The 24,978-nt window shown below is 41.3% G+C and overlaps 2 protein-coding genes across 4 annotated transcripts in view; one reads left to right on the top strand and one right to left on the bottom strand.

Annotated features, from left to right (window-relative positions):
• Positions 1-3,328, top strand: part of LOC122563484 (CTP synthase 1) — a 63,690-nt gene extending 60,362 nt beyond the window's left edge. For 2 of the 3 annotated variants that reach the window (XM_043717263.2, XM_043717261.2), the window contains exon 19: positions 948-3,328. The gene's annotated coding sequence lies outside the window, so the exon portion shown is untranslated. The other variant, XM_043717262.2, reaches the window with a different exon arrangement.
• A 4,103-nt stretch (positions 3,329-7,431) lies between these two features.
• Positions 7,432-23,120, bottom strand: LOC122563485 (schlafen-like protein 1). Its single transcript, XM_043717266.2, has 3 exons — positions 22,785-23,120; positions 15,764-16,441; positions 7,432-8,178 (listed from the first exon to the last, which is right to left on the bottom strand). Exons 1-3 carry the CDS (start codon positions 23,118-23,120, stop codon positions 7,993-7,995), a joined length of 1,200 nt encoding a protein of 399 aa, XP_043573201.1. The 3' UTR covers positions 7,432-7,992.
• Between the last annotated feature and the right edge of the window lie 1,858 nt (positions 23,121-24,978).

The following is a 24,978-nucleotide window of genomic DNA, read 5'->3' as shown; positions in this document are numbered from 1 at the left end:
GTGGGATCTGTTACATCCATGCAAAACCCTGTTTGGATGATTGGGATTGAGTGTAGTAGCTTCTCCCTGTTTTTCTTTTCCAGAGGTGTGTCACTAAGTTGGTCAGTGTCCAAGTTGGACAGTGGAACTTTGTATTCCAACCATTCTTTTTGCCACTGATGATACTTGAATCAAATCTTCAGCCACTGCTACAAATCGAAGACTACTGCACCTTAGCAACTATCAGATCTGCTCCCCAGGTGGCTTAGCTGGTAACGGTATTGAGCTGTAAGGATAAAGCAGATCTCAGAAAGTTAGGTCTCGTCAGTGCTGCACTTAGTCAAGGCAGCTGTGCGTGCTGTAATGGACTCCTACCGTGTGGCTTGAGAAGTGATAAATATGCCAGGATTTTTCATCTTAATCAAGTGGCATTTCCCACACCCCCCAACCACCTCAACCACCAAGAGAGTGGACATTGCATGTAGGCAAGTAGTGACTCGATGGAGAAATAATCAACTAATACGGTCTCATGAAGCATGAAAACTTGGTTGAAATGCTGGAGAATGGCAACTGTAAAAATTCTACCCCAGCAAGGAGCTCCAGGGAAAAAAAAAGTGGAGAAAATTGCTATTTAATTTTTAAACAAGAACAAAGGGTTAAGAACCAGCACAAGTCCCACAGGCCTCAAGACTGTTCTGTTGTTAGTAAGGTCATGGATGAACTTTTGTGTCAACTTTCCTTTCCTTTTCTTTCCTGTCCCCATTCCCTTGATTCCTTCGAATCCAGATATATATCAGTCTCCATCTCGAATATCATTGACATCCACAGACGTCTGGAATAGAGAATGCCAGAGAAGTTGCTCTTCATCTTCGGCCCAAATGACTGATCTTTTATTCTAAGATATTGACACTTGGCTCCACACGCTCTGCCAAATCTTAATTGTTTCTTCCCTCTCTGCCTTTATCCAGGTGTCGCTTCATTCTACAGCTCTGAATCATTGGTGTTTGAACTACGACATCCACATGATTTAACAGTATTACATACCTGGTCTGTTGGTCTTGTCCACACAGCACACTGCCTGAGAGACACTGTTTGTTTCATTTTGTGTTACTGTGTGGCGTCTGTGAAAATCCTATCCATTTATTACATAAAATGAATTATTTTGTGTTCATGTCTCCTGACAGCCTTCATAGATTTTAGAGTTAAGTTCTTGAATCTGGAATTCAGTGACATAAAATCAAAGTAACATATTGTAATGGAATTAGCAAGGATCATGTGGCATACATTTGGGACACCACAATGCAACAATTGTTCATTTTGAAAAGTTCCCATCTCCCAACATTCTTATGTTTATGACAAACTATACTTTTGTTTTGACACTACCTCTGCAGAATGTGGTTTGAGCAATGTGCTAGTTCCTTTTTACTCAGAAGCATCCTGTGTCTGATTCAAGCTTCTCCTAATGTTTGTTTTCTTTTGTACCTCCATATGTTGCAGGTGTAGGATGGGAAGGATGCATTTTCCTGTTTAGCTTATGCACTGTTACACTTGGCGTGAAACTGGTTCTGTAAAAGTTTATTTCATGTTGTTGAGAAATGTAACTTCTTATTTTTACACGAGGGTGGAATTACTTGACTTTGTTTAGAAAATGCAGTCACATTATTACCATAAAGAAACAACAGTCAAGTTGTAATTGGGATTGTACTGTTTCATGTTTCCATTCATTGCAATCAAGTGATCTACAGCTGATTTTGGAGATTGGGAGCAGACTTCTTAAAAGAAGTAGCAGCAGCATATTAACTTCAGCCTTGTTCCACCAATTAAATTTGATAAATACCGAGAGCAGAACCTGTGTTGAAAGAGCTGCCTCAAAGATTTGACCAGTCCAAAAAGGAGGTTGGAGTTCACTCCCATGTTTCCACATCTCGATGGTGTGAAAACTGCATGCTTTATTCATCGTACACATTGGCATTCACATGCGGAAGTGAGAATGATCGCATCATCACCTGGTTTCTGCTTGAGTTCTTGCTCTGGCTTCAAGGCTGGAACAGGATGAAAAAACATCAAAGGGCTGAACCAGCAAGGTCACTTCAAGAGTGTGATTAAATGTGCCTCTTTTCCTTGAGAGTTGTTTTGAGACTCTGTTTCCCCACTCATTCCCACGGACTTTAAGTCAGTTTAGAAAACGTTGCATTTTCTGCTCTTTTTGTTTTATGTCACTCAGCAAAATATGGCTCGATGGGGTTGATGCTGGAAGGTAGTTTGCCCAGGATGAGGAGCTGGAAATTAGACGGGACAACCTCAGGATAACGAGGCAACAATCTAGGGCTAGGTCCGGTGAAAATTCTTCTCCCAAAAAGTTGTCAATTGTTGGAATTCTCTGAGAATCACTAGACCTCTGTGGTTATTTTTGAATTTCTTCAGGGCTAAGGTTGATATATTTTAGGGATATGGGGATAATCCATGACCGTGGCATAATTTTCAATCTGCCATTCTCTTACTGGGAGACACAGCAAACTTGGCTTTGAATTGTATTTCTTTGGTAACTTTAGATTTTTTTATTTATTCATGAGATGAGGGCATTGCTGCCCGTCCCTAAATGCCCAATTATGTGTCAACCATATGACCGTCTGGAGTCACATGGAGACCAGACCTGTTAAGGATGGCAGTTTCCTACCCTCAAGGGCATTTGTGAACCAAATGGGTTTTTCCAACTGTCATCATTAATTTCAGATTTTTAAAAATTGAATCCAAATTCTGCCAACGGATAGGGTGGAATTTGAGCCCAGGTCCTCACAGCAGTGCCCATGGCTCTGGATTGATAGTTCAGCAATAACACCACCAAGTCCATCACCTCTCCTGCAGATTGATGCTGGAGTAATGATGGTGACTAAAGACTAGGTTCAGTCTGAAACAAGAGTGGAATTGCCAGCAAATTAATTTGCCTCGTTGATGCTTACTAATAACCCAAGCGGATGTTATCCAAGAAGCCCAAACTGAATCAGTTTGATTTATTCTCATTTCGGTAAAACAAAAATATATTCTGTCCATGGTTAGACCCCTTCCCCAGCATGTTAACACAATAGTCTGAACTTATCAATGCAAGACATCCATTTAATAACATGCACTAGGACTCTGTATGCACCTCCCCTCACTCTGGTTAATTAAATTATAGTCAAGTGGGAAGAGCCATTGCTGGAAAGTGACTTTTGTAGAATGCAAGTGGGTATGTTATCATATCCCCAAGCTATATCAAACTTGAAATAAAACTGTGCCTGCTTTTATAATTCATCATGGAAGTAAACTCTCGATTTATATAATCTTGAAATAAAGATGGATGGAAGTATTATACAGTTTTGAGATCTCTGAATTTATCATCTCTAGCAGCATTTTTCAATCAATATTCTTTTAATAGTTGTGTTTGCAAGTCAGTGTTGTGGCACCTACTCGTCATTTTACTGCTCTACAGATTGAAGAAAGCATTTTTTTTTTATTAGTGCAGCTTTTCCCCATTTCAGTTTCCAAATCACTGGGTTATTAATGTGTCCAGTGTGCAGATCATATTAAGGTATCTGTACTTAAACTTTGATCTTCTCTGACAGTCACTGGGAGAAAGTGAGGACTGCTGGAGATGAAAGTCCTGAGTGCGGTGCTGGAAAAGCACAGCAGGTCAGACAGCATCTGAGGAGCAGGAGAATCAACCTTTCAGACATAAGTTCTTTATCAGGAACAAGCCCAATGAAGGGCTTATGCCTGAAACTTCGACTCTCCTGCTCCTGAGATGCTGCCTGACCTGCTGTGCTTTTCCAGCACCACACTCACGACTGAAATAGTCAGTGGTCTGGGACAGACTTTTATAACCTGATCTGTACCTATCCGTAGCACAAATTTTTAATAGCAGGCATTGACTGGTTACACCATAAGTAATCAACCCTTCAAAATAACATGCTGAATTACAGGCAACATGGAGCACAGAAACAAGATATAACCAGACCCTGTGATGTCAAACCTCCTCCAATGTTTCTGTATCTGAACATTCCCCCTCATGTTTTTCTATTGTTCTCCTTAACTGTATCTCTCCTGTTTATCTTCAATACTGTGTTGGTGAATGTCACATTCTACCTGTTCAAGTAAAGAAGGTTTCTTACACATTTCTTATTTCCTAGAGACTGTATATGTGTACACACAGTTTGAGTTATAAAAAATCCTGCTTGGACCCCATGAGGTAGTCTTATTACAGCATGAACAGTCAATATAGCTCACTTATAGAGTTATAGAGATGTACTGTGGAACATTCAAGCATGTCATTACTATTGCATACTTCTGATCCAAATCAAATATTTCCCAATGATGTTTAGGAACCTGACCAGTCAGTATTTAGATTATAGAGTGGTGCTGGAAAAGCACACAGCAGATCAGGCAGCATCCAAGGAGCAGGAAAATTGACAGTTCGGGTAAACGCCATTCATAAAACTTCTGCTGGACAAGTGCTAGGCAGTGGTCAACTCTAAGTAGAAAGAGTCTTAATCAACTTCACTTGATGCTCAGGGCCATTAACATCACTTAATTCTCCACCACCAACTTGTTACAACTCCCTCGGAGTGCAGCTCCACCAACACATGAAACTCACAAACTAACCCATTTGAATGGTATCTCATTCATTCAGCATCTTTGATCTTCACTCTTCCCACCAATGACACTGCAATCTATTCCATCTGCAATTCAGTTATTTTTTCAGTCAGCCTGCTCAGACATGTTATTACACACCTTTGGAGCAGGAGGGACTTGAACTGAGGACCAGCCTAAGCCTGAGCTGGAGACGCTAACCCTGAAAGAGCCTTTCTGCAATTCATGTTTAATTGTTAGCCTTGATGTCCAATCATAACTGCATCACCAGCCTTACAAATAACAACTAACCTTCAGAATGTACTGCACTGAGACTCCTGAACCGCTCTGTTATTTCTATGCCTTCACTTGCTGGGTCAGTAGTCTGGGACAGTACAGTGGTTGCACCAACACCACGCACACTGCAGCAGTTCTCCACTTCAAGAATAATTAGGAATCGACAATAAATATTGACCTTGGAATAACGTCCACCACCAGGAATACATTTCAACAAAGCTCTATTATGCCTGGTGACATGTTAGTCATTATGTGATGTAGAAGAGTCACTATTTTAAAAGCCGTGTCAGTGTTGCTTTTTGATCATGGTCTTTGCTCGATTCTACTGTTGCATCATTCCGCGAGCCCTGTCCTTTTACTTACAGAGATCCTTTTGCAGAAATACATGAAAACACATTTGATCTGCAGCGCATTTTTCTTCCAATAAGCTCCCAGCCTCCTGCTTTCAAACTTCTAACTGTTAAAATCTGCTGCTGCACCTAAACTCATCAAATCTCATTCGCTGGTCTCCCTTGTGCTCCCTCACATGTATTATGTCCCATTCTGTCAACATCACAATGTGGAAATTCTCACTCTGTACATTTGATACTTCCATGACTGTTCCTACCTCTGTGTCCCATCCAGTGCCATGATCTTTGCTCTCTGCCAACTCTGCCCTCTTTCAATCCCTGGTTTTCATCATCGCACCATTGGCAGTTGTGCCTTCACCAATCTCAAAAACTGCATAAATCCATGAGAGATTCTGTACACTGGGACACAGACAGACTTTAACCTAACACCTTCAATCCATTATCTGAGCTGAGATGGCACCTATTGTTAAAGATATCTTGAGAATGTAACTTTAAAAGAGTTCTGGGATTTACATACAAAAGAACCGAAACTAACATGATCATTCTAAAAGATGAAAGACTTAATCTAAATTTGTTTAATATTACATTCCATGACACTGCAACCCTGTTGCTATAAATCTTGATTTGGAGATGCCGGTGTTGGACTGGGGAGTACAAAGTTAAAAATCACACAACACCAGGTTACAGTCCAACAGGTTTAATTGGAAGCACACTAGCTTTCGGAGCGACGCTCCTTCATCAGGTGGTAGTGGAGGGCTCAATCGTAACACAGAATTTATAGCAAAAATTTGCAGTGTAATGTAACTGAAATTATACAGTGAAAAATTGATTGTCTGTTAAGCCTTTCATCTGTTAGAATACAGTGATAGTTTCACTTCTTTCATGTGTAAATCACAAAACCCTTTTTTTTAAAGTTGCATTCTCGGGTTAGCTGTTAACAATGGTGATAGCTAGACAATATGTTGAAGGTGTTAGCCCCCTGTGTTCTCTGTCTATGACCTGATGTTTAGATTGATTCTAATCTAAAAAGAGAGATAACAGAGTTTTACATAAATTCGTGCAGTTTTTGAGCTCAGAGTTCTACATGAATGTATGCAGTTTTTGAGCAAAGTGCAATGTAACTCTGCAAGCACAAATTCACCACACAAAATATATGTGTGCATCTGGGTCTTTGTCTGTGTGCGTGTGTCTGACTGGGGTGGGGGTTGTGAGTGTGAGAAAGTGTGTGTGTGGTGAGTGAAGAGTGTCTTAAGTCTGTGAGGGGGTGCATGTGGGAGTGTGTGTGTCTAGAAGGGTGTGTGTGGGTGTCTGTTTGCGCAGCAGAGGAAAGTGGCCGAGCAGAGGCTGATAGCTAAGTTCGGTACCCATAAGGAGGGCCTCAACCTTGGGTTCATGTCACATTACAGGTGATCACCATTGCACTACACACACACACAGATATTCCTACACACACACACTCTCACATACACATGGACACAGGTCCACACAGACGCGCACACAGACACCCACACACACCCTTATAGACACACACACTCCCACACTCACACATGCACCCCCTCACAGACTTAAGACATTCTGCACTCACTTCACACACACACACAAACATTTTCTCACATTCTCAACCCCCACCCCAGACAGACAGACACACACACACACACACACAGAGACAGACAAAGATCCACATGCACACATATATTTTGTGTGGTGAATTTGTACTTGCAGAATTACATTGCACTTTGCTCAAAAACTGCATACATTCATGTAGAACTCTGAGCTCAAAACTGCATGAATTTATGTAACCTCTGTTATCTCACTTTTTAGATTAGAATCAATCTAAACATCAGGTCATAGACAGAGAACACAGGAGGCTAACACCTTCAACATATTGTCTAGTTATCACCATTGTTAACAGCTAACCCGAGAATGCAACTTTTAAAAAAAAGAGTTTTGTGATTTACACATGAAAGAAGTGAAACTATCACTGTATTCTAACAGATGAAAGGCTTAACAGACAATCAATTTTTCAATGTATAATTTCAGTTACATCACACTGCAAATTTTTGCTATAAATTCTGTATTACGATCGAGCCCTCCACAATCACCTGATGAAGGAGCGTCGCTCCAAAAGCTAGTGTGCTTCCAATTAAACCTGTTGGACTATAACCTGGTGTTGTGTAATTTTAACTTGGACCAATCTAGAGCTTAGACTTGGAATTCTCTCCCTAAACCTGACCATCTCCTCTGTGAGTTAATCTGAAAATCAAATTCATCTGCATTTTCTCGGTCACATGTTATCTGCTGCATACGACTGAGAACCTCTAGACGTCTTACTGTGTTGGAAGAGTTATAAATTCAACAAATTCAGCTGGGAAACTACAGAATGCATCTCGATTTGTCTAGGGTTTCTTTTGCCTCTGAGCACACTGGGACACTTGCTTTTACTACTAACATCATTGGCAAAATACTGAACCCACTGAGATATAAACAAGTAGAACCACAGTTGCTGGAGAATTCAAGTGAAAGGGAGGAAATGCAAAATCTCAATCCCCACATTTGGGCCATCAATCCCCATTATCGATAATGACAAAGCTGGGTATAACTCACTGAAATCTGGAGCATCATATTAATGCTTTGAAGTCTATTGAGAATTTCAGGTCTGCGGCAGAGGTTTTATTAAACTGTCATTTCTGAGTTGCTTGTTTTATGGCTGTTGCCCCTGATGTCTGCAGTGTGCTCTGGGTTGGCCTGATCTCTTGTGCGGTTAAATAATGCAGCACAGATTTGACACAGCGATCTTGTCTGAATTCACTGCCTGTAGTTCTTGCTGCAATTGTTGCAGTTCCAGGATTGACTGTTGCTGTTGACGAAGTTCCTCCTGCAAACGACATTCCTCTTTGACTAAGTTGTCGATTGTGTCTTGCAATTTCTTGATTTCCACTGTCCATTTCTTAGGAGCAAACAAAACAAAAATGGTAACGGAATTGCACAAAATAAACACAAATAGGCCATTCAACCCATGAGGTTCCTCGCCTCCTCCCTCACCTAAAGCTCAACAAAACCCTTGATACTGTTCTGTGCAAATATATCTGGGCTTTCGTTCACGTCAAGGCAAAATACTATTTGTCACAACTGCTCCTATAGCATCAAGTTGCCCCTACTCATTGAAATAAAATATTGAAAATCTGAAATAAAGCCAAAGTACATGAAGAGAGAAACAGTCTTAACATTTTGAATTAAATACAACTTCTTCATTTTGGGCAGAGATGATGGCGTTGTGGTATTAGCAGTTGTAGGAGACCACTCATTTCTGGAGTGAGCTAAAAATGGCAGAAGACAGTGTTTTAAACTAAGAAAATGGTGTAAGAATAAACTAAAAACAAATTCTGTGGAAGCTGGAAATCTGAAACAAACAGACAAAGTGCTGGAGAAACTCAACTTATCTGGTAGCATCTGTGGAGAGAGAAACAAGGTTAATTTTTTTGACTCCATTACAACTCCTCTTCATAAGATCATTAAACAAAAATTGGAGGAGTAGGCCATTCGGCCCCTCAAGCCTGCTCCATCATGCATTCGGATTCTGGCGGATCCTACATTCTTCATTTCCACTTACCTACACTATCCCCATAACCCTTGATTCCCAACTGATTAAGAACCTATCTCAGCCTTAAATACACACTGGGACTCTGCTCCCACAGCTCTCTGTGCCCAGGAGTTCCAAAGACACAACCCTCAGAGAAGAAATTCCTCCTCATCAGTCTGAAATTGGTGCCCCTTTATTCTGAGACTATGGTCTCTGGTCCTAGACTTTGCCATGAGGGGTAACATCCTCTCAGCATTTACCCTGTCAAGCCCCTGAACAATTCTATACATTTTAATGAGATTGCCTCTCATTCTTCTAAACTCCAGTAGTCAGAGAGGGTGCAGAATGTTCTCAAGGGGGAAGAGGGGCCAGCAAAAGGTCATTGTCCACAATGGAACCAATGACATAGGAAGGGAAAGGTTAAGATTCTGAAGGGAGATTACAGAGAGTTAGGCAGGAATTTAAAAAGGAGGACCTCGAGAGTAGTAATATCTGGATTACTCCCAGTGCTACGAGCCAGTGAGGGCAGGAATAGGAGGATAGAGCAGATGAATGCATGGCTGAGGAGCTGGTGTATGGGAGAAGGATTCACATTTTTGGACCATTGGAATCTCTTTTGGGGTAGAAGTGACCTGTACAAGAAGGATGCATTGCACCTAAATTGAAGAGGACTAATATACTGGCAGGGAGATTTGCTAGAGCTGCTGAGGAGGATTTAAACTAGTAAGATGGGGGGGGGGGGGGGGGGTGGGATCCAGGGAGATAGTGAGGAAAGAGATCAATCTGAGTCTGGTGCAGTTGAGAACAGTCATTGCAGGCAGGGACAAGGTAGGACAAATAAATTAAACTGCATTTATTTCAATGCAAGGGGCCTAACAGGGAAGACAGATGAACTCAGGGCATGGTTAGGAACACAGGACGGGGATATCATAGCAATTACAGAGACATGGCTCAAGGATGGGCAGGACTGGCAGCTTAATGTTCCAGGATACAAATGCTACAGGATGGATAGAAAGGGAGGCAAGACAGGAGGGGGAGTGGCATTTTTGATAAGGGATAGCATTACAGCTGTGCTGAGGGAGGATATTCCTGGAAATACATCCAGGGAAGTTATTTGGGTGGTTGAAACTTTATTGCTGGAACAGCACAGCAGGTCAGGCAGCATCCAGGGAACAGGAGATTCGACGTTTCGGGCACAGGCCCTTCTTCAGGAAAGAAGGGCCTGTGCCCGAAACGTCGAATCTCCTGTTCCCTGGATGCTGCCTGACCTGCTGTGCTGTTCCAGCAATAAAGTTTCAACTTTGATCTCCAGCATCTGCAGACCTCACTTTCTCCTCGAAGTTATTTGGGTGGAACTGAGAAATAAGAAAGGGATGGTCACCTTATTGGGACTGTATTACAGACCCTCTAATAGTCAGAGGGAAATTGAGAAACAAACTTGTAAGGAGATCTCAGCTATCTGTAAGAATAATAGGGTGATTATGGTAGGGGATTTTAACTTTCCAAACATAGACTGGGACTGCCATAGTGTTAAGGGTTTAGATGGAGAGGAATTTGTTAAGTGTGTATAAGACAATTTTCGGATTCAGTATGTGGATCTACCTACTAGAGAAGGTGCAAAACTTGACCTACTCTTGGGAAAAAAGGCAGGGCAGATGATTGAGGTGTCAGTGGGGGAGCACTTTGGGGCCAGCGACCATCATTCTTTAGATTTAAAATAGTGATGCAAAAGGATAGACCAGATCTAAAAGTTGAAGTTCTAAATTGGAGAAAGGCTAATTTTGACGGTATTAGGCAAGAACTTTCAAAAGCTGATTGGGGGGCAGATGTTCGCAGGTAAAGGGACAGCTGGAAAATGGGAAGCCTTCAGAAATGAGATAACAAGAATCCAGAGAAAGTATATTCCTGTCAGGGTGAAAGGAAAGGCTGGTAGGTATAGGGAATGCTGGATGACTAAAGAAATTGGAGGGGTTGGTTAAGAAAAAGAAGGAAGCATTTGTCAGGTATAGACAGGATAGATTGAGTGAATCCTTAGAAGAGTATAAAGGCAGTAGGAGTATACTTAAGAGGGAAATCAGGAGGGCAAAAAGGAGACATGAGATAGCTTTGGCAAACAGAATTAAGGAGAAACCAAAGGGTTTTACAAATACATTAAGGACAAAAGGGTAACTAAGGGGAGAATAGGGCCCCACAAAGATCAGCAAGGCGGCCTTTGTGTGGTGCCGCAGAAAATGGGGGAGATACTAAATGAGTATTTTGCATCAGTGTTTACGTGGAAAAGGATATGGAAGATATAGAAAGTAGCCAAATAGATGGTGACACCTTGCCAAATGTCCATTTTACAGAGGAGGAAGTGCTGGATGTCTTGAAACAGATAAAGGTGGATAAATCCCCAAGACCTGATCAGATGTACCCGAGAACTCTGTGGGAAGTAGGGAAGTGATTTGCTGGGCCTCTTGCTGAGATATGTCACAGGTGAGGTGCCGGAAGACTGGAGATTGGCTAAAATGGTGCCATTCTTTAAGGAGGGTAGTAAGGACAAGCCATGGAACTATAGATCAGTGAGCCTGACATTGGTGGGCAAGTTGTTGGAGGGAATCCTGAGGGACAGGATCTACCTGTATTTGGATAGGCAAGGACTGATTAGGGATAGTCAGCATGGCTTTAAGCATGGGAAATCATGTCTCACAAACTTGACTGAATTTTTTGAAGAAGTAACAATGAGGGTAGAGCGGTAGATGTGATCTATATGGACTTCAGTAAGGCATTCACTGGAGGCCTGTGACCAGTGGAGTGCCACAAGGATCAGTGCTGGGTTCTCTACTTTTTGTTATTTATATAAATAATTTGGATGCGAGCATAAGAAGTATAGTTAGTAAGTTTGCAGATGACACCAAAATTGGAGGTGTAGTGGACAGCGAAGTAGGTTACCTTAGATTACAACAGGATCTTGATCAAATGGGCTAATGGGCCAAGAAGTGGCAGATGGAGTTTAATTCAGATAAATGCGAGGTGCTGCATTTTGGGAAAATAAATCTTAGCAGGATTTATACACTTAATGGTAAGGTCCTAGAGAGTGTTGCTGAGAAAAGAGACCTTGGAGTGCAGGTTCATAGCTCCTTGAAAGTGGAGTTTCAGGTGGATAGGATAGTGAAGAAGGTGTTTGGTATGCTTTCCTTTATTGGTCAGAGTATTGAGTACAGGAGTTGTGAGAACATGTTGCGGCTGTACAGGACATTGGTTAGGCCACTGTTAGAATATTGCATGCAATTCTGGTCTCCTTCCTATCGGAAAAATGTTGTGAAACTTGAAAGGGTTCAGAAAAGATTTACAAGGATGTTGCCAGGGTTGGAGGATTTGAGCTATGGGGAGACGCTGAACAGGCTGGGGCTGTTTTCCCTGGAGTATCAGAGGCTGAAGGATGACCTTATAGAGGTTTACAAAATTATGAGGGGCATGGATAGGATAAATAGACAAAGTCTTTTCCCTGGGGTCAAGGAGTCCAAAACTAGAGGGCATAGGTTTAGGGTGAGAGGGGAAAGATATAAAAGAGACCTATGGGGCAACTTTTTCACGCAGAGGGTGGTACATGTATGGAATAAGCTGCCAGAGGAAGTGTGGAGGCTGGTACAATTGCAACATTTAAGAGGTATTTGGATGGGTATATGAATAGGAAGGGTTTGGAGGGATATGGGCCAGGTGCTGGCAGGTAGGATGAGATTGAGTTGGGATATCTGGTCGGCATGGACGGGTTGGACTGAAGGATCAGTTTCCATGCTGTACATCTCTATGACTCAAAGTACAGTCCCAACCTGTTTAATCTTTGCTCATAAGACCATCCCTCCATACCAGGGATCACTCTTGAGAACCTTCTTTGAACTGCCTCCAATGAACTACTATCTTTCCTTAAATAAAATAGGTTCATTGTTTTATTAGTTAATAAGATATTAGACTATTTTTTCCACCTAACAATTCCTGGGTAACTAGTCAAGTAACCAAGTCAGAAGTCAAAGTTGAAGACTTAGTCAGATGGTCCCATGGAACAGGGTTGTGTAAAGTTCACAGGCAATTCCCACAGAAACAGACTATGGGGACAACTGGGAGATATCAATGTCGATAAGTCTAGTTTCCAACTTTATAAACACCGGAAAATCTTTGTAAACAATAATATAAAACACTCATTAAGTATTTCAGCTTTGCTTTGTGCTTTTGGCATTTTTCTCCCTGCAAGGTTTGTAGCTCAGGTTGAGGTTTAAGGTGTAGGTTTGCTCGCTGAGCTGTAGGTTTGATATCCAGACATTTCATTACCTGGCTAGGTAACATCATCAGTGGCGACCTCCAAGTGAAGCGAAGCTGTTGTCTCCTGCTTTCTATTTATATCTTTCTCCTGGATGGGGTTCCTGGCGTTTGTGGTGATGTCATTTCCTGTTCGTTTTCTGAGGGGTTTTTCTCCCTTTCAGCACCCATTGATCCCACTCAATCTATTGACATGGTGTTAGAAGGTTTTTGGCTTCGCCTTTATGTAACTGTCACTTATTTTCTTGCATTCTCTCTTTCCCTATTATATTCATAGAACAGTACACTGCAGCACAGGCCCTTCGGCCCTTGATGTTGCGCCTACCTGTGAAACTAATCTGAAGCCCATCTAAACTATTCCATTTTCATCCATATGATGATCCAATGACCATTTAAATGCCCCTAAAGTTGGCGAGTCTACTACTGTTGTAGGTAGTGTGTTCCACATCCCTACTACTCTCTGAGAAAGAAACTACCTCTAACATCTGTTCTATATCTATCACCCCTCAATTTAAAGCTATGTCCCCTCATAGCCATCACCATCCGCGGAAAGAGGCTCTCACTGTTCACCCCATCTAACCTTCTGATTATCTTATATGTCTCAATTAAGTCACCTCTCAACCTCTGTAACAAAAACAACCTCAAATTTGTCAGCCTTTCCTCATAAGACCTTCCCTCCGCACCAGGTGACATCCTAGTAAATCTCTCTGAACCCTTTCCAAAGCTCCCACATCCTTCCTATAATGTAGTGACTAGAACTGTACGCAATACTCCAAGTGAAGCCACACAGAGTTTTGTACAGCTACAGCCTGACCTCATGGTTCTGAACCACAATACCTCGACCAATATAAGCTAACACACCATATGTCTTCTTAACAAGCCTATCAACCTGGGTGGGAACTTTTAGGGATCTATGTACATGGACACCAAGATCTCTGCTCATCTACATTACCACGAATCTTACCATTAGCCCAGTACTCTGCATTGCTGTTACTCCTTTCAGAGTGAATCACCTCACACTTTTCCACATTAAACTCCATTTGCCACCTCTCAGCCCAGCTCTGCAGCTTATTTATGTCCCTCTGTAACCTACAACATCCTTCTGAACTATCCACAACTCTTCCAACTTTAATGTCATCTGCAAATTTACTAACCAATCTTTCTACACCCTCATCCAGCTTATTTATAAAAATGACAAATAACAATGGAGCCAATGGAGTGGTGGAGACTAGTATAATTGCAACATTTAAGAGGCATTTGGATGGGTATATGAATAGGAAGGGTTTGGAGGTATATGGGCCGGGTGCTGGAAGGTGGGACTAGATTGGGTTGAGATATCTGCTAGGCATGGACGAGTTGGACTGAAGGGCCTGTTTCTGTGCTTTACATCTCTATGACTCGGGTGAGACTGAACCTTCATTTCCACTTTTGCTTCTTATCTGTCTATTCAGTTACACCTGAGTTTGGAATTCTTACATTTTTCATAACTTGGCATTGTCCTTCTTCCCAAGGCAGATTTATTTTTACCAACAACAACAACAGAAATTGCTGGAAAATCTCAGCAAGTCAGGCAACATCTTTGGAGCAAAGTCAGAGTTAATGTTTCAAATCTTTCAGGACGGTTTTGAAGAAGAGTCACTGGTTCCAAAATGTTAACTGTGATTTCGCACCACAAATGTTGCCTGACCTGCTGAGATTTTCCAGCAATTTCTGTTTTTGTTTCTGATATCCACCATCCGCAGTTTTTTCAGTTTGTTATTTACTTTTACTACTTTGTCTTGCTTAATTTCCTTCAATTATCATACTTTCAATGTATCTTAAGTATAGATTCTCCTTGATTTATCTTCTCTTCACCATATTCATTTATATTAAGTCATTATCTGAAGTTGTATACTTAGGCTCCTTTTATGGATAATTAAATTAAGGCCTTGTTCTGTTATCCTGTTGTGAATGTACTTGCTGTCTGTTTTCTTCCAAACGGCCATCCATCTACTATCCTGGCCTCTCACTGTGGAGCGATCATCTCTTGGAATGTACGATCCAAGGTCTTTTCAGACTCTAGCTGTGCTGTAAAATAAATGTTAAACAGGACATTGGGAGAGCTCTCCTGTTCTTCAAATTGTGGCAATAGGATCTTTCACATTTCCTGAGATGATAGGACGTGGCATTGATTTAATGCCATTGTCAATTATCTATAAAAAGGAGGCTAAGGATATGACTGAAGGTAACAACTCATTATAAATTAAATGATGGGGAGAAGATAAAACAAGGAGAAAGTGAGCTTTGATACATTGAGAGGAGGAGAATTGAAGGAGATTAAACAGTATAATGTAAAAATAAATCTGACATGGGAAGAGGGACAATGCCAAGTTCTGGAAAATCTAAGAATTCCAAACTCAGTGTAACTTGCACATGAATAAATTGATAAGAAGGAAAACTGGAAATAAAGGTTCAGTCTCACCCAAGTTACTATCCCTCACAGTCAGACTGACTGTTGGGAGACTTTTCAAAAACATCACCCATTCTCAACTCAGATTATTATTACGTGGAATATGGACTTTGCTTAAAAACAGAAAGCAGTTTACATGGTTAAATGTAGATCAGTAAAATGAGGGCAAAATGCTCCCGTAGTAATTCACTGAAGCTTGTGCATTACCTGTCTGCACCATTCCTGAATGGAACTTCCTGATAGTGGACCTTGGATGCTACCATCTCGACGAATGTACACTTCACCCTGGTCAGTCTCGTACAGTAACACATCACCATCCTTCTTGGGCGGATGCACAGTTAACCTCATCACTTTGAGAAACATCCCGGTGTCCCCATCCTTGATGACTGGAAGGAAGGTGATAGAGTAGGAATTGGGGAAGAGTGGTGGTTTAAACCCTTTCACAATTGAATCTATCAGAAGTCTAACCCGATCTTCATCCTTGTGATTGCATTCGACTCCACACACAGTGCCATCGTCATTCACACCCACAAACAAACTGCCCCCTTCACTGTTCAGAAACGCACAGACATATTTCCTAACATGGTTCTTCAGAGCCATGTTCAGATATTCTCCTCCTCCACGTTTGAATTCAACATTCCTTGTCTCACTCCCCATCAGTGCCCCATAAAATAAGCGCTCCTGTCCAGCAATCTCTCCACCGATGATAGCACTGTCTGACTTGGTGCCACTTAGAGGAGTTGATAAATGGTCCATCACTTTGTTTGCGAGGTAGCTGGATTTCCCTGCGGTATATCCCAATGTGTCCTGTGTTTGTTCCAGTCTCCTCTTGTCCTTTTGTCCTTGACTGTGGGATTCGTATTTTGATGTATCTGCAGAACTGTTCTGGGAATAATCAAAATGCAAAGGTAAGTACAAGACCTATACCCTTCCAGGTCACCCCATTTAAGTTTTGGATATCAACTTAAGGCAAGATCGATGAATCACAATTGTATGATAAATATTTTCTTTAATGTTTCTCAAATGCACTCTGAACATAAATGCAGACTTTCAGGATAAATTTCATCCTTAACTTGGGCACATAAAGCTGGGAAAAATAAACTGAAATATAAAAGGAATGGCTGTTGACTGTCTTATGAGGAGAGGTAGTGTAGGCTGGACCGCTGTTCATTTGAATATTGAAAAATGCGAGGCGACCTTATTGAAACATACAAGATTCTTAGGAGGTTTGATAGGATAGATGCAGAGAGATCGTTTCCCTTTGTAGCAGAGTTTAGGACTGGAGGGCATTATCTTAGAATAAGGGGTCAAATGTTTAAGAGGATGAGGAGGAGGATTTTCTTCTCTCAGACGGTAGTGTATCTGTGGAATTGTTTACCACAGATGGCCGTTCACTTTGGGTCATTAAATATATTCAAGGCTGAGATGGACAGATTTTTAATCAGGAAGGGAATCGAGTTACGGGGGAAAGGAAGGAAAATGGAGTTGAGGATTATCAGATCAGCCATGATCTCTTTGAATGGCTGAATCGGCTTGATGGGCTGAATGGCCTAATTCTGCACTTATGTCTTATGGTAATCAGGGAAACTGGAATAGAAACGTTACTTGCTAATTCCATACAACAGGATTCAATAAGAATGGACCAAGAATGAAATATGTGGATTTAAAACTTCATCTAATAATGGGAAAGTTTGAACTAATGTGGCAAGGTTGGGAATCAGAGCAGTAGGTCAGCGTATGGAGTGATTGAGAAAAAGGTAGAGATTAAATCAAGTAGGTCGAATAGGAAGAATAAGCATGGCCAGGTTAATGAACACAGTGGGACTAGTGGTCTGAAGTTGTATTTATTTTAATGCATGAGTATAACAAGTAAGGTAAATGCGCTTAGAGCCTGGATTTGTACATGGAGCTACAATGTTGAGAGAAGGGCAGGATTGGCAGTTTTTTGTTCCAGGGTTTAGATGGTTCAAGTTTGGGAGAGAGGGATTAAAAGGGACAGGGGAGTTCCATTCCTGAGTATTGAGAGAAGATATCTTGGAAGGCTCATCCAGTAAAGATATGTGGGTAGAACTCAGGAATAAGAAAGTGCAATCACCATGATGGGGTTATACTATAGGTCACCCGATAGCCAGCAGGAGATAGAGGAACAGATGAGGAAACAGATCATGGAAAGATGTAAAAACAACATTGTTGTAGTGGGTGATTTTAACTTTCCCAATATTGACTGGTACTCCCTTAGTGCCAAGGACTTAGATGGGGGAGAATTTGTTAGGTGTATTCAGGAGGGTTTCTTGAAACAATATGTTTTGGTTCTGTTCGCCGAGCTGGGAATTTGTGTTGCAGACGTTTCGTCCCCTGTCTAGGTGACATCCTCAGTGCTTGGGAGCCTCCTGTGAAGCACTTCTGTGATGTTTCCCCCGGCATTTATAGTGATTTGTATCTGCCGCTTCCGGTTGTCAGTTCCAGCTGTCCGCTGCAGTGGCCGGTATATTGGGTCCAGGTCGATGTGCTTATTGATTGAATCTGTGGATGAGTGCCATGCCTCTAGGAATTCCCTGGCTGTTCTCTGTTTGGCTTGTCCAATAATAGTAGTGTTGTCCCAGTCGGATTCATGTTGCTTGTCATCTGAGTGTGTGGCTACTATGGATGCTGATCGTTAGCTGTCTTCCTGTTTGTCCTATGTAGTGTTTTGTGCAGTCGTTGCATGGGATTTTGTACACTACATTGGTTTTGCTCATGCTGGGTATCGGGTCCTTCGTCCTGGTGAGTTGTTGCCGGAGAGTGGCTGTTGGTTTGTGTGCTGTTATGAGTCCTAGTGGTCGCAGTAGTCTGGCTGTCAGTTTGGAAATGCTCTTGATGTATGGTAGTGTAGCTAGTCTTTTGGGTTGTGGCATGTCCTCATTCCGTTGTCTTTCTCTTAGGCATCTGTTGATGAAATTGCGCAGGTATCCGTTTTTGGCGAATACATTGTATAGGTGTTCCTCTTCCTCTTTTTGCAGTGTGTTGTGGCCCTTTTGAATAGTGCCTTGATGCAACTTCTTTTGTGTGTGTTGGGGTGGTTGCTTTCGTAGTTCAGGACTTGGTCTGTGTGTGTGTGGCTTTCCTGTATATACCTTTGTGGTGAATTCTCAGTCCCATGCAACGACTGCACAAAACACTACATAGGACAAACAGGAAGACAGCTAATGATCCGCATCCATGAACACCAACTAGCCATGAAACGACACGACCAGCTATCCTTAGTAGCCACACACTCAGATGACAAGCAACATGAATTCGACTGGGACAATACTATTATAGGACAAGCCAAACAGAGAACAGCCAGGGTATTCCTAGAGGCATGGCATTCATCCACAGATTCAATCAATAAGCACATCGACCTGGACCCAATATACCGGCCACTGCAGCGGACAGCTGGAACTGACAACCAGAAGCGGCAGATACAAATCACTACAAATGCCGGAGGAAACATCACAGAAGCGCTTCACAGGAGGCTCCCAAGCACTGAGGATGTCACCTAGACAGGGGACGAAACGTCTGCAACACAAATTCCCAGCTCGGCGAACAGAACCACAACAATGAGCACCCGAGCTACAAATATTCTCACAAACTTTGAAACAATATGTAGATAGTCCAACTAGGGAAAGAGGTATACTGGACTACGTAATGGGAAATAAGCCTACCCACATGATCAAAGTTACAGTGGGAGTATTTTGGTAATAGTGATCATAATTCCATAAGTTTTAAGATAGTAATGGATAAGTTTAAGACTCATCCTTGGTTACATTGGGGGAAGGCTAATTACAACAGTATTAAACAAGAACTGGAGAAATTAGATAGGGGTGGCTGTTTGAGGGTAAATCCACATCTGACATGTGGGAGTCTTTTAAAGGCCAGTTGATCACAGTTTAGGATCAATATGTTCCTGTGAGTATGAAAGAGAAGGACAGCAAGATTCAAGTACCCTGGATGACATGAGTCATAGAAAAAGGACAGACATGCAATGTTTATGAAACTGAAAACAGACAACATTCTACTTCTGTGTACATAGGCTATTCCAAATGATACTAAAATGATGAGATTGTAAAGTCTTCACTGTACTCATTTGAGTGCATGTGACAATAAAGCTAATTCAAATTCAAGGCACTTGAGGAATGTAAAGAAAGTGGGAAAGAAACAATGAATCAGGAGGGCTAAAAGAGGTCATGAAATGTCCTTGGCAAGTCTTATTAAAGGAGGATTCCATGGCATTTTATACATTTATTAGGAGCAGGAGGGTAGCTAGGGAAAGGGTAGGTCCAGTCAAAGACAAAGGAGTGAATTTATGCCTGGAACCTTAATGATGTCTTTGCATCGGTGTACACCAAGGGAAAGGCTATGGAGGATGGTAAGATTAGGGAGGGGAATGTTGATACTCTAAGGCATGTCAGTATTAAAAAGGTGTTGGGTGTCTTGAAAAGCATTAAGGTAGATAAGTCCCCAGGACCTGATTGAATCTATCCCAGAGTACTGAGAGAGGTAAGGGAGGAGATTTCTGAGTGCCTGTCAGAGATCTTTGACTCCGCTTGAACCACAGGCAAGGTCCCAGAAGACTGGAGAACAGCCAATGTTGTTCCTTTGTTTCAGAAGGGCAACAGGGATAATCCAAGAAATTGTTGTCAGTAAGCCACAAGGATTTTTCCAGGATTTGCAGGATTTACTCACATTTGGAAAATAATGAACTTAAGAGTCAGTATGGCTTTATGTGGGGGTGGTGCTGTCTTAAACTTTATTGAGTTTTTTTTGAGGAAGATGATTGATGAGTGTCAGGCAGTGGATGATGTCGACATGGACTTTACTGAAGAATTTAACAAGGGCCCTCATGGGAGGTTGGTCCAGAAGAGTAACTCACATGGGATCCACAGTGCATTAATAAGTTGAATACAAAATTGGCTTGGTCATAGAAGACAGAGTAGTTGTGGAGGGGTATTTTTCTGACTGGAGGGCTGTGACTAGTGTATTTTTCACAAAGATCATTGCTGGGACCTCTGTTTTTCATACATATTTTATATATATTTAGATGAAAATATTTGTGGTATGGTTAGTAAGTTTGAAAATGACACAAAAATTGATGGAATTGTGGATGATGAGGAAGGGTACAACAGGATCAAGACCAGTTGGAAAGGTGGGCAGACAAAATGGCAGATGGAGTATAACTCAGACAAGTGTGAGGTGATGCATTTTGGGAGGTCACATGGAAGAGGAAACTATACAAATGGTAGGAGCCTTATAAGCAGTGATATCGAGAAGGAGCTTGGGGTGTCGGTCCACAGCTCTCTGAAAGTGGTAACACAACTGGATAAGATGGTAAAGAAGGTATACAACATGTTTGCCTTCATCAATCACACATTGATATCAAAGTTGGCAAATCATTGTTGCAGCTGTATTAAACCTTAATGATGCCACTTTTGGAGCACTAGATGCAGTTCTGGTCACACTACAGGAAGGATATGGAGGCTTTGGAGAGGGTTCAAAAGGTGTTTACCAGGATATTGTCTGGATTGGAACGTATTAGCTATGAGGAAAGGTTGGACAAACTTGAATTGTATTCGCCAGAGCTTCGGCGGTGGGGGTGTGAGTTGGGGTTGGGGGGTCCTGACCTGATAGAAGTTTATAAAATTATGACAGACATGTATAGTTGGACTCTTTTTGAATTCAACAAATGAAAAATAATCTGGAATTTGAGCTAGTCTCAGTAATGTTAACCATGAATCAACCAATGGTCACAAAAAGCACTTATTTATTTGTTCTTGCAAATGGACATGTAGCTAGCATTTGCTGCCCATCCATAATTAGGATTAAACTAAATGTCTCACTACAGCCATTAAGTATCAACCACATTGCTATGCATCTGGAGTCACACATAGGCCATACCAGGTAAGGACCCTAAAGGACATTAGTGAATCAAGTGTGTAATGATAACAATCATTAGTTAATGGTTGGCATTTGTCAAGTTTTTAATCCCAGAATTTTTCTCATTGAATTCAGATTCCAGAATCTGTCATGGTGGGATTCTAATGCAAACCAAGAATTTTGGACTGGGTCTCTGGATTACTGGTCCAGTGACATTACCAGTCCAAGACTTGGCAAATCCCCTTTTGGGAAGGAAATCTGTTGTCCTGATCTGGTTTAGTCCATACGTGGCTCTAGATCTGCATTCAGCAAGGTGGTTGACATAACTGTTCTCAAGGGCTATTAGAAATGCTGGTTTTTTCATGTACAACCACATCCCATGGACAAGTTAAAAATAATAAAGTCTTTGTTAAATCATTGCCTCTCTCATGTATATGTGAAATGTGACTTTTTGCAGTACAGCCAAAATAAAATCCATACAACTGAGCTGTACTGTCCAGTGTAAATAACCTTTTATTAGATACAGGAGATGCATTTGCCCACAGTGTGGCTCTGTAAACTTGATTTACTTATACAGCCTACAGTCAGAGGGCGCATGCTGTTTAAAGCTCACATCAAAATTTGATACACCCAGTTAATTCCACAAAAAAAAAACCAATGGAAGTTAAAATCTCATTTATGTCAAATTTTATGTTATTATGAAACAATAAACTGGGTTTCATGTGACAAAAGTGATTAAGTCATGATATATTTGTAAGTGCTTAGATTTGATGACAATAAAATATGCCAATATGATGTGGGATTTCATTGAAATTACATCAATGCTATTTATAAACACTGTGGTTTCCTTAGAACATTGAATTAATCAAGCACAACAGACTCTTTAGTAATCTGTGCTGGTTGGTCTATCAGTTTCCAATTTAAAGTTAATAACTGAGTATCTACTGTTTTACCAGACTTGGCGTAAACAAATGTTTTCTAACATTTTTCCGGAACTGATTTCAACCTGTATTGCTGGGTTCAATGCTGAGATTCTTCAAGTGATTAGAGTAATTAATACATGGTGCGTAGTTTATAGCATACATGAGTCACCAATGGTTCAGCAATGATATCAAGATAAGATGTTTACACAGCAGTGAGGAAAAGCAGCACGGTTGCTTGACATGCTTTCCTTTCCTCTGTCTTGGACAGTATTGTAAACACCTGGCCCCTGAATCCTTTGACATCAGTTTCTATTGCAAATCAATTGGACTTTTTCACATTTCTGATACCTACTAGCGAACATTGGAGGAGTTAAAGGAATATGAATGCAAATGGATAATGAAATTTCCTTTACCTTATCGAAGGTGTAATCTGAAAAGTCACGGATATCCCTTGCAACTTTTAATGTTTTCCCTTTAACTACTAATCCTTTCATGTGGTTTTGATCCAAAATGGCAGGATCTTGAAGTTGTTTCAAGATATTTTGAATTCCATTCTCCGTCTTCATGCGAATAAATGCATGGGCTCGTTTGTGCTTCTTGAAGACTTCAATGTCATGTCTTTGCAGGACAACGTCGATTGCAGCAAGTAAATCCTTCAGCATGTAACTCAGCAGCTCCTTTGAGTAATCCGGATTTAAGTTACCCACAAATAATGACAAACAAGGAACCTTGACATTGTTGTCATCCATTGCTTTTCGCTAAAAAAACATTTTGCAGATTTTCTCGAGGCTGGAGCAAACACTTACATGTTTGGCACTGTCTGTGGTGTTGCCATTGTCCCACAAGATTTGAAGGTCAAAGTTTCTTGCTGGGCTTTTCCCTTAACTAAGGGCAGAAATTCTCTACCTGAAAAGAGTTGCACAAAGAACACAGGTCAGTCAGAACATCATAATCAATGGATAGCATTTCCATTCTCCAATCCAAGGCCATTGGCTTCCATTGCCGTAACATCCTCCCTCCTACCTATGTCCATCCATTGCTGTCTATGTCTTTGTCATGTCAAGACTCTATTACTTCAGTAATCTTCTAGTTGGCCTCCCAAAACCTTCTTCCAGCCAGCTGCAACTTATCCAAAATTTTAGTTTCAAAGTTCATAGTCTACCCTGCAGCAAATCCCATATTGAACATGAGAACAATTGTGAAACATCTAACCCCCCTTAAGCTTGTAAAACCATTCCACTGGATCATTGCTGATCTGTAACGCAAGTCCAAAGGGGCCTTTGCTTTATGTTTCTTGACACCTCTGGCTGACAGAAACCTATCATTTAACAATTGGTCCAGGATCAACTGCTGATGTGTGAATGAAACTCCTAAACTTCACTCCTGAAAGGATTTTAAACTATGTCACAGTCTTAGATCCCCTGGTCAGCAGAAATAGTTTATTTTTATTGATCTAATTGGCTCTTATTATCTTGAAAACTTCAGTCAAATCATCTTTTAACCTTCTACATTCTAAGGAGTACAATCTTAGGTTGTGTTAATCATGAAAGGAATTCACTCCTAATTCCTCACTGTCTCAAATATATGACATTTGTGTTCATCTATAACTCCTTCTATAATCTTGCCCTCACACTCAATGAGTTGCCAAATTGGCATAGTGGAGAGGCCTGTGAGTTCTGATGATCTCTTGAATGATGACATTCTTTGCTCCTTATAGGGTCACCCATGGTGACAAGGTTGGGGAGAAGGGAGTGTGGTCCCAGAAAAAATGTGGTCTAAAATGTCCTTGGTGGCAGAACATGTGAAAGGAGACCAGCTACGTAGATGGAAGGAGCTTACAACGACACAGTGGTTCTCCAGTTGTCGTGGGTTGACACCTCAAATTACGATCACCAACCTGTTGTCCCAATGATAAACAAAGTCATGTTCAGATTCCTACCAGAATGTATTTGCCAAGTCCTGAGGCAATCAAGAATTGGTGATGGGGGTAGGATTGCAAACCTGGGAATTCCCTGTGAAGGATCTGCACACAGTTGATAGATGCATGAACGTTGATGGATACTTATCCAAATGGAGAAGTTACAAAAATTGGCCCAAAAGATGGCAGTCCCATTTTCTCCTGGAATTCATCACCTGCAGGATCACCATCTTAATGGTGCAAGTAAGTGAACTTTTCATTTGCATCATGAATACTTTAAAAGGTGGAAGTGTGGATTTAATAACCACAATTGTCCAAATATCTGTACAAACTTAAGGTGCAGTGACCTGAAAGCTACTTGTCTGAACAAATGAATTTCATAGAAGAGTGGTGTGGAGAAACCCATTCATTTACAAGGAGTTGCCAATTGCTGAATCTTAAACTTTATAATGTTGAAGTCAGAATGGGCCATGTGTGTCGACAATGGACAAACAAATACCGTTGTCACCTGAACAAACCAGCTTGCGATAAGGGACATCTATTCTCTCACATGTTTTAAAAGCAGCCTGAGAGACAAGGTGCCTCAGAGGCAAGAAATGCACCCCAATAAAGAAAGGATCCTGTCTCAAATTGGCTCACAGAAGGGGAGGGAGGCTGGGCATTCACCCACCAATTTGAAGAACCAAATC

Source organism: Chiloscyllium plagiosum, unplaced genomic scaffold (genome assembly GCF_037043375.1).
Source record: "Chiloscyllium plagiosum isolate Xiang-an unplaced genomic scaffold, Cpla_swu_hap1 HiC_scaffold_30, whole genome shotgun sequence".
NCBI lineage: Eukaryota > Metazoa > Chordata > Chondrichthyes > Orectolobiformes > Hemiscylliidae > Chiloscyllium > Chiloscyllium plagiosum.
This window is presented reverse-complemented; position numbering and strand designations above follow the sequence as displayed.